The sequence below is a fragment of the Heterodontus francisci genome, chromosome 1 (assembly GCF_036365525.1).
Source record: "Heterodontus francisci isolate sHetFra1 chromosome 1, sHetFra1.hap1, whole genome shotgun sequence".
NCBI lineage: Eukaryota > Metazoa > Chordata > Chondrichthyes > Heterodontiformes > Heterodontidae > Heterodontus > Heterodontus francisci.
The window spans coordinates 229,476,393-229,489,549 of record NC_090371.1 but is presented as its reverse complement, the minus strand read 5'-3'; the positions used below and the strand labels follow the sequence as shown (position 1 = coordinate 229,489,549).

Sequence of the window (13,157 nt, the reverse complement as noted above, 5' to 3'; positions counted from 1 at the left end):
TTATTGGTATCCTCCAGCTAAGTGTCTGGCAGCCCTAGTAACAGGCCTTCTCTTCTTCCCAGCAACATTTTGAAATTTAATGTCCATATGGCAAAATCTATATGCCCCATTCTTGGCAGGTGGGGGCCCAGCATGACAATTGTTTTGTTACCAAAATTATAGCTGGATTATTTAACAGTTAATTACAGATATACAAATTTAACAAACTGCAAAGGACATTTTCTTTCAGAAAATCTGGCTCAATACTTTCTTAACATGCTGGTATTTCTTAGTAGATTGTACAAAACAACACCCTGATCTCCATAATGCTTTGTATTTTTTACATAGTATTTACAACACTGAAACAAGCCATTCAACCCAACAGGTCCATGTCAGTGTGTCTGCTCCACATGAGCCTCCTTCCACATTAACAAATCCTTCTATTTCTTTCTCCCTCATAAACCTGAAACACAACATAAGATGAACTGATGTTTTACGAGGTAGGGAATTAACAGTCAAATACATTTAGGTGATACTTAAACATTGATCAACATGGACAGAACAACCTGCTCTTGTTCTTAAATATTCTATTGAGATTGCTGGAAACATTAGAAAACTAATAGAGGTGTCCTTGTTCTTCTTAATGCAGTGGATCTGAACTTGCTGAAAGAAGAGGTGAAGTTATACAGCTGCACACCACGCAACACATCGGTGTCTCTGAGAGAGGAACTCAAACGGACAGATACCATCTACTGGCCTGGCTGTCTACTGGTAAAACGCTGTGGAGGAAACTGTGCCTGCTGCTCCCTTGGCTGCCAAGATTGTCAATGTGTCCCCATCAGAGTGTCAAAAAGATACCACGAGGTATCCGATAGCTAGTTAAATGATTCTTTTCAAAAAAAGGTCTCAGTGTCATAATAAAATTACAATATTGCTGTACAATAATGCTGTTCTGATCTTCACTGGGAAAATAATGGAGGTGCAAACTTCTGTAAAACAGGACATTTTTAAAACTTTGAGATCCTGCACATGAACATCCAAGGACTCGTCCTAAAGGTCTGATTGTCCCTAAAAGTTCAGTGAGTTCACTCCAGTCAGAACTAGTAACTTGCCAGCAGGTTCATAAATCCTGTCTATGTAAGTAGGAAGCAGGATTCATTTTTTTCTATTAATCTGAACTAACCTGTTTAACTTTTTGGCAGATCCTAACAACCCAGTTACCATGCTCCAAATGTAAATGAATAAAAAAGGTGCAAAGAAAATGGCATGTTACAATTGAAAGAATAGTTTAAAATGGTAAAATTCATGCATTGTTTATTTATATATTCAGTGGATTCCCATATAGGAATTCAAGACCAAGGGCATTTATCAGATCAAGCAGGGTTGGGGGTGGAGAGGGTCAAGGGAAGGTGAATAATGGGACCTAAACAAGAGAAAGGGAAAGAGGCAGGAGGAGGGCCGAAAGAGAGAGGCAAGGATAAACACAAGATAGGAATGGGGATAGTGTGATGGGAGGAGAGGCAGAGAGAGAGAGGAGCAGGAGAGAGGGAGGACAGGTGGACAAGGAGGTAGAAAGAAGAAAAGTAGGGCCACTTTGCATATGCATTTTGCTTGGTATCCATCTCACATTCATTGCTGAGGTTGATTTCAAAATCAATATCCTATTACTAGAACTATTGGCCATTGGTTAGTTGACTTCAGATGTCCAAAAATAGCTCTGAGAATGATAAAGATCAGTGGATTAAAGATCCACCATGAGTAGCTGATGGACAACTATATGTTGAAATTTATTTCCCAACCATTATCCTGACCCAACAAAATACAAGTGAAGTGACAAGCGTGCGATATTCAGTTGGGAACACCGGCTGTAAAAATAAAATTGCACCATCCGAGTAACCTATTTTGTCCAATTAAAATTGATTTTCTTATACAATAAGAATTAGATATTAGATATTAGATATTAGAATGCTAAGAAATGCTAAGAAATAGTGCATTTCTATCATACGTAACAGTTCTTTTTTATTGTTGCTGATGCTTTGATATTAGTATTCACTCCTCCAGAGTTCTAGATGGCGCAATCCAGTGGTGCAAAGCATGTCATTGCTATAATGCATTATTTAAGTTTCCAGAAGCCCAAGTGAGAATTTGGGTGATGTCACACTAATACCAAAGTCACTTTAATTTTAAAAAGACAGCATTAAAAAAGAGCTATGTTGTAGGAACAGAATTCCTAATGATTAGTGGTGTAGTCTGGATGTATTGTTCCTTTTTTGTCTGCTAGTCATGGAAGATTCAAAAGGTCTGGAGAAATCTTATTGTGACAGAAGTAAAATCCCTTCACATTCCACTGTGTTTTAATTTAATGGCTTACAACTCTTTCAGGTTCTTCAGCTGCGATATAGGAGCCCTGGGAAACCATTGCAGAAATCTCTGGCAGATGTGGGATTGGAGCACCATGAAGAATGTGACTGTGTGTGTAAAGGAAAAACAGGAGGTTAAGCTAGTTTGCCCTTTTACCTTTCAGAGAGTTGAACTATTGAGCAATGGGGCCTGTGAGCATTATCTTACTCAGAAATCAGAGTCATCTCAATTTTCAACCTTTCACTTTCTGGCTTTTTGGTGGATTTGGGGCAAGACACATCGACTCTCCTGCCTATAGGTGGAACTGCAAAATATTATACAGGAGAAGAGCTCTACACCTAATGAAGTTTGGATTTCTAGATGACAGCAATGAAACTAGCTCTTGCAATGTACTCCAGGTTCCCTTTCTCTCTTTCACCCGTGGAAGGATATAAATGTTATTTAGTTCACTGCTCCAGTTCTGAACCTAGTAAAAGTTCCGAAAATAGTTTTCAAGAAAAAGACTACGTTTGGAGTCAATTACTGTTTACGTCACATACTTTGTGGGTTACAGTCTAGCCATGTTGCTGAAAACTTCCAAGAAAATTTGTTTGTGTTGTACCACCTCATCCTCGTGTGACATCATTTCCTGTGTGGATTAAACATCATTCTCTTCCATGCACCGTTTTTAAAGAGAATTTTCCATGTCCTTCTCCAATTTCAGCTGCAATGCTCGAGCAAACCTGTCCCAATGAACAATATATTGGATAAATACAGAATTTGAGGAGAGTAAGGACTTACTTTGGCAGACTTTTTTGAGGGCATTGCCTGAAAGTGTGTACATTTTTTTAAATCTTCTCATTTAGGCTAATATGACTAAAGCTTTTTTATATTACATTAAATGTATCTATTTTGTACCAAACTTATTTAAGAATTAAGCTTTCTGCATTGTCTGAGATGACTCATGATTTACAACACTTTACACAAAAGGGAAATGGGTGGTGTGATTAAAAGCACAGTCATATCATTGCACAGTCAGTGTTGGTGCTTTGTGCAATGTGCGGTGGCCAATATTTCAAAGATCGTACTACCAGAACTTCTACCCAATTGTTTACTTTGCTCAGAAAACAGGAGCTGATCTTTTTTTCTTTTTCATTAATAAGTCACAAAGGTTAGAGAATACATAATTTTATGAACAACTTGTGATAACTCAGAGTGTCAATAGTGAATTTGCCAACTGAGCTAGTAAGTGCATGGTCGTCTAACCAGAGCAACTGGATTATTAAATGGTTCACTACAAAAACAAAGCCAGTTTCCTAGAAAATTAAAGAGATATTTTTCAATTGAAAAACTATGTTAAAAAATCCTGAAGAACTAATTTTTTTTTAAGAAGAACTGCATCTGTTACACATTGATATTTATTTAATTTAAAACTAAATGTTAAAAACTCACCTGTACCTATCAAAGTAGCTAATGTAGCAGCAACTAGATTTGTAAAGGTTACAAATATTTCTGTACCAGTTATCCTTGAACTTTGACCACAGAATAATCAATTGTGTATAGATTCTGTCTATAGTGCTGTAATGACCTTGTTCTTCATTAATTTGAAATACGAGACCCAATCTTACTGTAAGATAACATGGAAAACTAGTCTGTGCTTTCATCAACCAAAGAAAGAGGTACATCTTTGGCATTATTTGGAATATCAACAGCCCTTGTAAAGTCTATTAGAGGGATTCATTAAAATAACTCAACTTGTGAAACTTGTTTTGCAGCAAATCTTTAAAAAATACACTTAAGATGTGTAGTAATAAACGGTTGAAGTGAAGTTTATAAGGAAGGTGATAGAAATCATATTTGTGATTGTAATACTGAAATCTGTCAGTCTCTAAGGTTAAACAATCTTGACATTTATATGCTTAAATAGTTGTCCCACATATTGAGTAAATGCTTACTGTCAGACTGTTTCAGTATTTTAAAATGAAATGTAATGGATGGTTGGCATACTGGATGCTGAATTAATGCCGCCTCATTTCACCCCAAATGAAATGTTATCTGGGGAGACAATATATAAAATTTCAACTTTAGGCATCACTTGCCTCAGCGCTGGGAACATATGCTTGACTTATGCCACTCCCATATTAGCCCACCCTTATTTGTAAGTTACTATACCACTCAAAAAGTAACATGTGATTAAAGCAATAGTAACATATTTCTGATTTATGCAATAGCAAGGTCAGACTCACAAATATAATTTGATGTGACTTCCCTGGAGTATTTCTTTAAGTGCCTTTGCTATTTATAAAGAGCGAGTTAGCCAGCTAAGATCTGAACTTTGAACTGTGTGACACTTAACTAGGTATCTCTTACAGTTACTGGCTTCTCTTCCTGCTGGAGGTTAACCACTTAACCTTGAAATCTCAAGTTAGGATATTTGATGTGAAATAAACTCCCATGAAGTTTAAAAGTATTGTCCCATTAATATGGTGCTATCAGTGCTGTTTTTTCCTGTTTCACAGCTATTATTTCCCATGCAAACACAAGAAAGGTTAGGGATGAGAAAAGTCCATTCAGCCCATCACAGTTCATCCATCTAGTTATGTTACTGTACTTAATCGTCAGGTCTACGAAAGGGAACCAAAAGTGAAGGCACTGACTGTGATGCCAATGTTACTTCACTCCAAAAACAAAACCATAGTAAAATCAATACGCTTTGACTATGCTCTGGTTTACATTTGCTCTCCTGTTCCAGGTGACATGGCAGCTCCAAGACATTGATTTTCCTCTTTTATTGTGAGAGTAAACAAGTCATGTGGGCAGGAAGCATTTCAGCCAATCTCTTATTGGGAACCATGAGGAAGAGAGGTCCCATACCATTGGCTGTACTACGAAAGCAACTTGATTTCAAACCCCACCAAAAAGGGAAGGTTTAAAGTGTAAACAAATGTTGGTATTTGTGACACAATTTAATGATTGAAAACTACTGACTATCATGTCAGTTATTTTCAATCTTGAGTTCCAGTTAAGGTGGAGGTCTGTCTAGTATGTGGTGCTCCCTGGGGTTGTACTGTAAAGGGGATTGTTGAGGAACACTTTACTGCTCTGTGAGAGGGGTCTGACCTGGCAAAAGATTCTTATGATTTAATTAGCTCTTACCTGTTCCCTCATAGTGTTGTTTATGGGTAGTTTAGTTTTTTTTAATCGTTCATGGGAATGGGTGTTGCTGGCCAGGCCAGCATTTAAACATAGAGACATAGAAAATAGGAGCAGGAATAGGCCATTTGGCCCTTCGAGCCTGCTCCGCCACTCATTATGATCATGGCTGATCATCCAACTCAGTAACCTGTTCCTGCTTTCGCCCCATACCCTTTGATCCCTTTAGACCCAAGAGCTATATCTAACTCCTTCTTGAAAACATACAATGTTTTGGCCTCAACTGCTTTCTGTGGTAGTGAATTCCACAGGTTCACCACTCTCTGGGTGAAGAAATTTCTCCTCATCCTCATTTCATCTTTATTGCACATACCCAATTTCCCTTGAGAAGGTGGTGGTGAGCTGCCTTCTTGAACCTCTGCAGTCCTTGGGGTGTAGGTACACCAACAGTGCTGTTCAGAAGGGAGTTCCAGGATTTTGAAGGAATGGCGATATGGTTCCAAGTCAGGATGGTATGTGGCTTGGAGGGGAACATGCAGGTGGTAGTGTTCCCACGCATCTGCTGTCCTTCTTTCTAGGTGGAAGAGGTTGCGGGTTTGGAATGTGCTGTCTAAGAGCCATGGTGAGTTGCTGCAGTGCATCTTGTAGGTGATGTATATACTGCAGCGTCGGTGGTGGAGGAAGTGAATGTTGAAGATGATGGATGGAGTGCCAGTCAAGCGGGCTGCTTTGTCCTGAATGGTGTCGAGTTTCTTGAGTGTTATTGGAGGTGCACCCATCCAGGCAAGTGGAGAATGTTCCATCACACTCCTGACTTGTGCCTTATAGATGATGGACAGGCATTGGGAAGGCAGGAGATGAGTTACTCCCCACAGAATTCCCAGCCTCTGACCTGCTCTTGCAGCCACAATTTTTATGTGGCTGGTCCAGTTCAGTTCTGGTCAATGGTAACCCCCAGGTTATTGATAGTGGGGGATTCAGCCATGGTAATGCCATTGAACATCAAGGGGAGATGGTTAGATTCTTTCTTATTTGAGATGGCCATTGCCTGGCACTTGTGTGGCATGAATGTTACTTGCCACTTATCAGCCCAAGCCTGGATGTTGTCCAGGTCTTGCTGCATATGGAAACGGGCCGCTTCAGTATCCGAAGAGTCATGAATGGTGCTGAACATTGTGCAATAATCCGCAAACGTCCCCACTTCTAACCTCATGATGGAGCGAAGGTCATTGATGAAGCAGCCTAGGATACTACCCTGAGAAATTCCTGCAGTGATGTTCTGGGGCTGAGACGATTGACCTCTAACAATCACAACCATCTTCCAGCACGTGGTCACTGCGAACATTATGGCAAGTGTATCTGGTCAAATTTTGGGGTGGGTGGGTGGAAGAAGCGCCACCCCTTTACTGGAGATTATAATGGCAGCTATCAAGGAGCAGAAGTCCAGTGACGATGATACGCGCCCCAATTTCTGGTCCCTTCACGCCCACGGCGGCCGAATTCTGCCCCACAAAAGAGTGGAACGTCTGGGTATGTATATTTGTCATTCTCCTTTTATGATCTTTCCTTTTACTTGTTTGTCTCCCCTTAATTTTGGCTTAAACTGTGCTGCACGATATTGTGCAATTATGAATGCTAAGGCCATATTAAGCACCCAAGACACAGAAGATTAGGAGGAAGAATGCTTGTTAACTGTCCAAGTACTGACAAGGCAGGGCAATAACAAAGCAAAATAGGGAGAGAGATTAAATTTGTGTCATCTTCATAAAACCATGACAGAAAACACTATACCACCTGCAACAGATCACAGAATCTCAGAATTGTTACAGTGCAGAAGGAGGACATTTGGCTCATCATGTCTGCACCAGCTGTCTGAATGAGCAGTTCACCTAATGCCACTCCCCCACTTTCTCCCCTTAATCCTGCACAGTTCTTTTCAGATTAACAGTCTAATTCCCTTTTGAAAGCCTCGATTGAACCTGCCTCCCCTACACTCTCAGGCATTGCATTCCAAATCCTAACCACTTGTGTGAAGAAGTTTTTCCTTATGTCGCTTTTGCTTCTTTTGCCAATCACTTTAAATCTGTGCCCTCGCATTCTCCATCCTTTCACAAGTGGGAACAGTTTTTCCCTATCCACTCTGTCCAGACCCCTCATGATTTTGAATGCCTCTATCAAATCTCCTCTCAGGCTTCTTTTCTCCAAGGAAAACAATCCCTACTTCTCCAATCTGTCTTAATACTTGAAGTCTTCATCCCTGGAACCATTCTCATGCATCTTTTCTGTACTCTCTTCAATGCCTTCACATATTTTCTAAAGTGCGGTGCCCAGAACTGGACACAATACTCCAGCTGAGGCTGAATTCGTGTCATAGACAAGTTCAACATAACCTCTTTGCTCTTGTTTCCTATGGCCATATTAATAAAGCCCAGGATACCGATGAAGGGTCACTGACCTGAAACGTTAACTCTGCTTCTCTCTCCACAGATGCCGCCAGACTTGCTGAGTATATCCAGCATTTCTTGTTTTTATCCCAGGATATTGTCTGATTTATTAACCGCTCTCTCAACCTGTACCGCCACTTTCAATGACTTATGCACATATACCCCTATGCCCCTCTGCTCCTGCACCCCCTTTAGAGTTGTACCCTTTATGTTATATTGGCTCTCCATGTTCTTCCGACCAAAATAAATGACTTCACAGTTCTTTGCATTGAACTTCATCTGCCACTTGTCCGCCCATTCCACCAACTCTTTGAATCGGCCAAAAGCTGGGGAAAGCTGACTTCGCTTTTTTTTTTGCCAGGCTTATAAATGAAGATCTTTCACCTAGGATTTTTTTGCACGGCTGGATGGCAAGCTGCCCGCTGTGCACATCTGTGAAAGCTGTCTTGGGACCGTGGTCGCGCAGTTACGTTCTCTTGTTGCTGCAGTTCATCTATCCGCCCGAGGATGTTCTCTGCTGCCCACAGCTGGCAGTCACCTGATCGAAATGACATTGAGGGACTGCTTCCAGTTTTACTGCGTTTGAAATACCATTCAGTGTGACTGTTCCTCCTTCCGCATTCCTCCTGCAAGCAGCCTGAAGCTTTTTCAAGAATTGTTGCGTAAAATATTATTTCTAGTATCCCTCAATTCTTCAGTTGAATATGCTTCATGCATGTTAACATAGTCCCTTATTATTAAATAACAATTCATGATGACTAGCGATGCTGTGCTTTGAAGTGCTCCAGGTTTTTGCTTTAATATGAGGTACGCTGCTGGTGATGGGTTTTGGGTCCTATATGTGAAAGAAGCATCGTACACTGTCTGATTAACAAAGAGATGATAGTAGTTGACCCATTGGGCTACAAGAGAGTTTGAATGGAATGGAGTGTAGAGAAAGAATACAATACTCTGACCCTTAATTTCCCACAAGTCTTCGTGCTATGTCTCATTCCGAGAAACCCTAGGAGAAGTGATTTGTGGTTTCTTCAAGGGTTCTGCCAATCTCTCGCTGTTATGGCGGGACATCAAGGCGTAAGTTCAAGACCTGTCACTTAAGGACATAGTACAATATTGTAGAAAGTATAATCAGATGTTCATATACTTTTGCTTAGATATCTAAGGGGTAATTGTCGCTACCAACATAAAGACTCATTAACAGCAAGTGCAGATTGGGAGTATCGGGGTTGTGGTGTTTTGAATAAAGTCCTTTCTAACTCCATTGTCGGCTAAGCCTAAAAATCCTTAATTAGTGCATGCCAGAGTTCCTTGTGCCCAGTGGATAAACATTTTGGGGCTGAAATTCATCTTGGGCGATCATGGAAAATGGTCAGCACTGAATCGGCAGCCTATTTCATAGCTCACCCGCTTTTTATTTACGTTGCCTTCAATGGAAATGAAAATCGGACTAAACAGCTTGCCAGTTCGCTAGTGCTCGCTTGACACTAGCGCCCAACATCAATTTCACCCGCACTGTAGGACGTGACATTGAGTGTTACGAATCAGGAATCTTCCCGTTGCAGTCCCTACTTGCTGCAGTTAAAGCATCTCAGCCAAGCTCCGCCAATGGCTCTCTGGGTAACTTCACTGCTAAGTAGTTGTTCTTCGTCCTTATTCTGTTCTGTAGTTGGACAATTTCCTCAGGTTCGCGTAATAGCTCAGTATGTTCATTGCTTAGTGGTTGTTCTGAACCACGGAGACCACAATGGGATCAGGCCTGTGCTGAGTAAGCTGATTGAACCTGGGGGCTCCTAGTGTCCTTGGACTAGTCAAAGGAAAAGTCAGATCTGATACAAAAGTGATCTGAAATATTAACTCCCTTTCTCTTTCCACAGATGCCGCCAGACCTGCTGAGTTTTCCAGTATTGTCTGTTTTTATTACTGATCTGATATCCAGCCATTTCTGAAGAAAAATAGGAGTATCAGAGGGCAGATTCAGTAATCAGTGGCTCCTGGTGTACAGTGAGGCTTCCAGAGATCACAACTTGGAAAATTGCGGGACCACAGCTTACGATTTTCCATCCCTTAAAATTCCCCAATCGGTGCTCCCTGGGAACGCTACTGCAATTTTGAATTATCAACAGCTTCTTCAGGCAGAGCTGAAAACGAATACCCTTTGTGCAGAATTAATATGAGAAGGCCAGCCTCCTACCTTATTATTGTGGCTACTCTGATATTGTACCCATTCAAGATGTAGGCACAGGACCACATGTCTGGAGAAGCCTGAGAGTGACATAAACAAGGGTAGAGAACCAATGTGATGACTCTCTGACCTCTTGTTCTCTGCATAGAGCATTGGAAATGAGTGTTTTTGGGTGCTTTGGTTAGGACTAACAGAGACAATGTTCCAAGTGTGGACTTACCAAAGCCACGGTAATATACAGAAACAGTTTTAGACAGGAGAAAATCTTCAGTCCACCTAACCTTTTTATCCACCGCATTCCTGATACCCGATAATCCCATTTGTCGACAAAAAAACTGTCTAGTTCTTTCTTGAAATCTATTAAGCTTTCTTATAGCACCACCAGTGTTGATAATTCCACAAACTTACCAACCTTTCATTTAAAAAGTGCTTCTGCATTTCCTATTTCCTTTTGTTGTCGATAATTTGTAAATAGAACCCCTTGTGCTTAAATTCAGTACATGACAGGAAAAGCTATTAGAGCAAAAAAACAACAACTTGCTGATATGGGTATAGATTGAGAATTGGTTAACAGACAGAAAACAGAATAGGAATAAATGGTTCATTCTCGGGATGGCAGGCTGTTCCTAGTGGGGTACTGCAAGAATCACTGCTGGTCACAGCTGGTCACAATCTGTATAAATGATTTGGATGTGGGGACCAAATGTAATATTTCCAAATTTGCTGATGGCACAAAACTAGGTGGGATTGTAAATTGTGAGGAGGATGCAAGGAGGCTTCAGGGGATTTGGACAGGCTAAGTGAATGGGCAAGAACATGACAGATGGAATATAATAAGAATAAGTGTGGAGTGATCCACTTTGGTAGAAAAAACAGAAATGCAGAGTATTTCTTAAATGGTGAGAGCTTGGGAAGTGTTGATGTCCAAAGGGAGCTGGGTGTCCTGGTTCATGAGCCACTAAAAGCTAACATGCAGGTGCAGCAAGCTATTAGAACGGTAAATAGTATGTTGGCCTTCATTGCAAAGGGTTTTGAATGCAGGAGTAAAGAAATTTTGCTGCAATTGTATGCAGCCTTGGTGAGAACGCACCTGGAATATTGTGTACAGTTTTGGTCTACTCATCTAAGGAAGGATATACTTGCCATAGAGGGAGTGCAATGGAGGTTCACTGGACTAATCTCTGGGATGGCGGGATTGTTGTGTGAGGAGAGATTGAGGAAATTGGGCCTCTATTCTCTAGAGTTTTGAAGAATGAGATGTGATCTCATTGAAACTTACAAAATTCTTACAGAGCGTGACAGGGTAGATGTAGATGGGATCTTTCCCCTGGCTGGTGAGTCTACAACCAGGGGACACAGTCACAGAATAAGGGTTAGGGTATTTAAGACTGAGATGAGGAGGAATTTCTTCACTCAGAGAATGGTGAATCTTTGGAATTCTCTATCCCAAAAGGCTGTGGAAGCTCAATCATTGACCATGTTCAAGACAGAAATTGATAGATATCTGGATACTAATGACATCAAGGGATATGCGGATAGCGCAGGAAAGTGGTGTCAAGGTAAATGATCAGCAATGATCTAATAGAATGGCGGAGCAGGCTGCACAGGCTGAATGGCCTACTCCTGTTCCTATATTCCTATATTCCTATATTCCTATGTTCTTATAGCCAATTCTTACTGTCTGTGTACTTTTAATAAAATGTAAACTTTTACTGCCAGTCTCGTGACTAGTAACATTCACCTGGAGCGTCCCCACCACAAATTCATGACATGATATTTGTCCACTTTGAAGGACATCTGATATACATGGCCCTAAATTGACTTGGAATCAAGGAACATTTCGGTATCACCTGCAATATTAAATCCTTATCCAACTTATTGACGAAAATGATGAACAACGATGATCCACACACAAACCCTCAAGGAACTCCATTTGTTTGAACCTCTCCAATATGGTTTCCACTCAGTCACTGCATTGAAATAGCCCCAAACAGAGTCACAAATGTCATCCTCTGTGACTGTGGCCATAGTGCACTACCCCTCCTCGACATTGCTTCAGCTTTTGATATGATAACCACATCGTCCTCCAAAATCTTTCCTTTGTTGTCCAGCTAAAGAGCGTGCAGGAACAGAGGGACCTGGGGTGTATGTGCATCGATCTTTAAAGGTAGCAGGACATATTGAGAGAATAGTTAACAAAGCATAAGGGATCTTGGACTTCATAAATAGAGATTTTGAGTAACAAAAGCAGGGAAGTTATGCTGAAACTTTATAAAACGCTGTTCAGGACCCTACTAGAGTAGGGTCATTCCTGGCAGTGAATTCCAGACACCCACAACACTCTGGGTGAAAAAGTTTTTCCTTATGTCCCCTCTAATCCTTCTCTTTAATGTAAAGGAAATGAAGGGAAGATTTTACAGAGGTGTCCTCCTTCTGTGCAATAAATGACTCTATGACTTTAAATATGAGGGAAATTACTGAACACATCCAGAAGACCTTATATAATATCTATTATAATGGAGCCCACACAACTTTCCATACATTTAGTTAATGTCATGAAAATCAGTTGAGCTCCGTTATAGAGGTACAATCATCGCAGTCCAATTTTTCTCCATGCTCCATACACACTAATATTTTATGCCCAAGTGCAATAAGCGGAAAATCTGTCCTGTCAACTTTGTAGCTACTTTTTGCAAACTTGGACATAAGCTGAGCTCTAATGCACACATATTTTCCTTAAATCGCAAAATATTGTTTCTTAACAGCACACTGGGGATGCTGTGGGACCTTTTTGGCAGCTTTAAAGGTGAGCACCTGCTGCGTGAGAACTCAAAAGCTGGGATGTGTATTCAATTTGAATAAAATTTTCAGAAGTTGTTGCCATGGTGTTGACAGCTTGGCTTGTACCATGGCTCTGTAGGACATGGGATTTTGCCAGTAATTCTCAACATGGAGAAATCCAGATGTAGGCCAGACCAGCAAGGGTTCAGCCAAGCAGAAGCTGGGCTTTCACCCCAGAGAAAAAAGGAAATTCAAAGGGGTAGGTACCTCAGTTTAGT

General features: G+C 40.8%; 1 protein-coding gene across 1 annotated transcript in view; it reads left to right on the top strand.

The window, feature by feature from the left end:
* pdgfc (platelet derived growth factor c) overlaps nucleotides 1–3,771 on the top strand; it is a 491,598-nt gene extending 487,827 nt beyond the window's left edge. The window contains exons 5-6 of the mRNA XM_068042045.1: nucleotides 629–843; nucleotides 2,362–3,771. Of these exons, the coding sequence (XP_067898146.1) occupies nucleotides 629–843; nucleotides 2,362–2,478 (332 nt within the window). The 3' untranslated portion in view covers nucleotides 2,479–3,771. The remainder of the gene's footprint in view (nucleotides 1–628; nucleotides 844–2,361) is intronic.
* The last annotated feature ends 9,386 nt before the right edge of the window (nucleotides 3,772–13,157 follow it).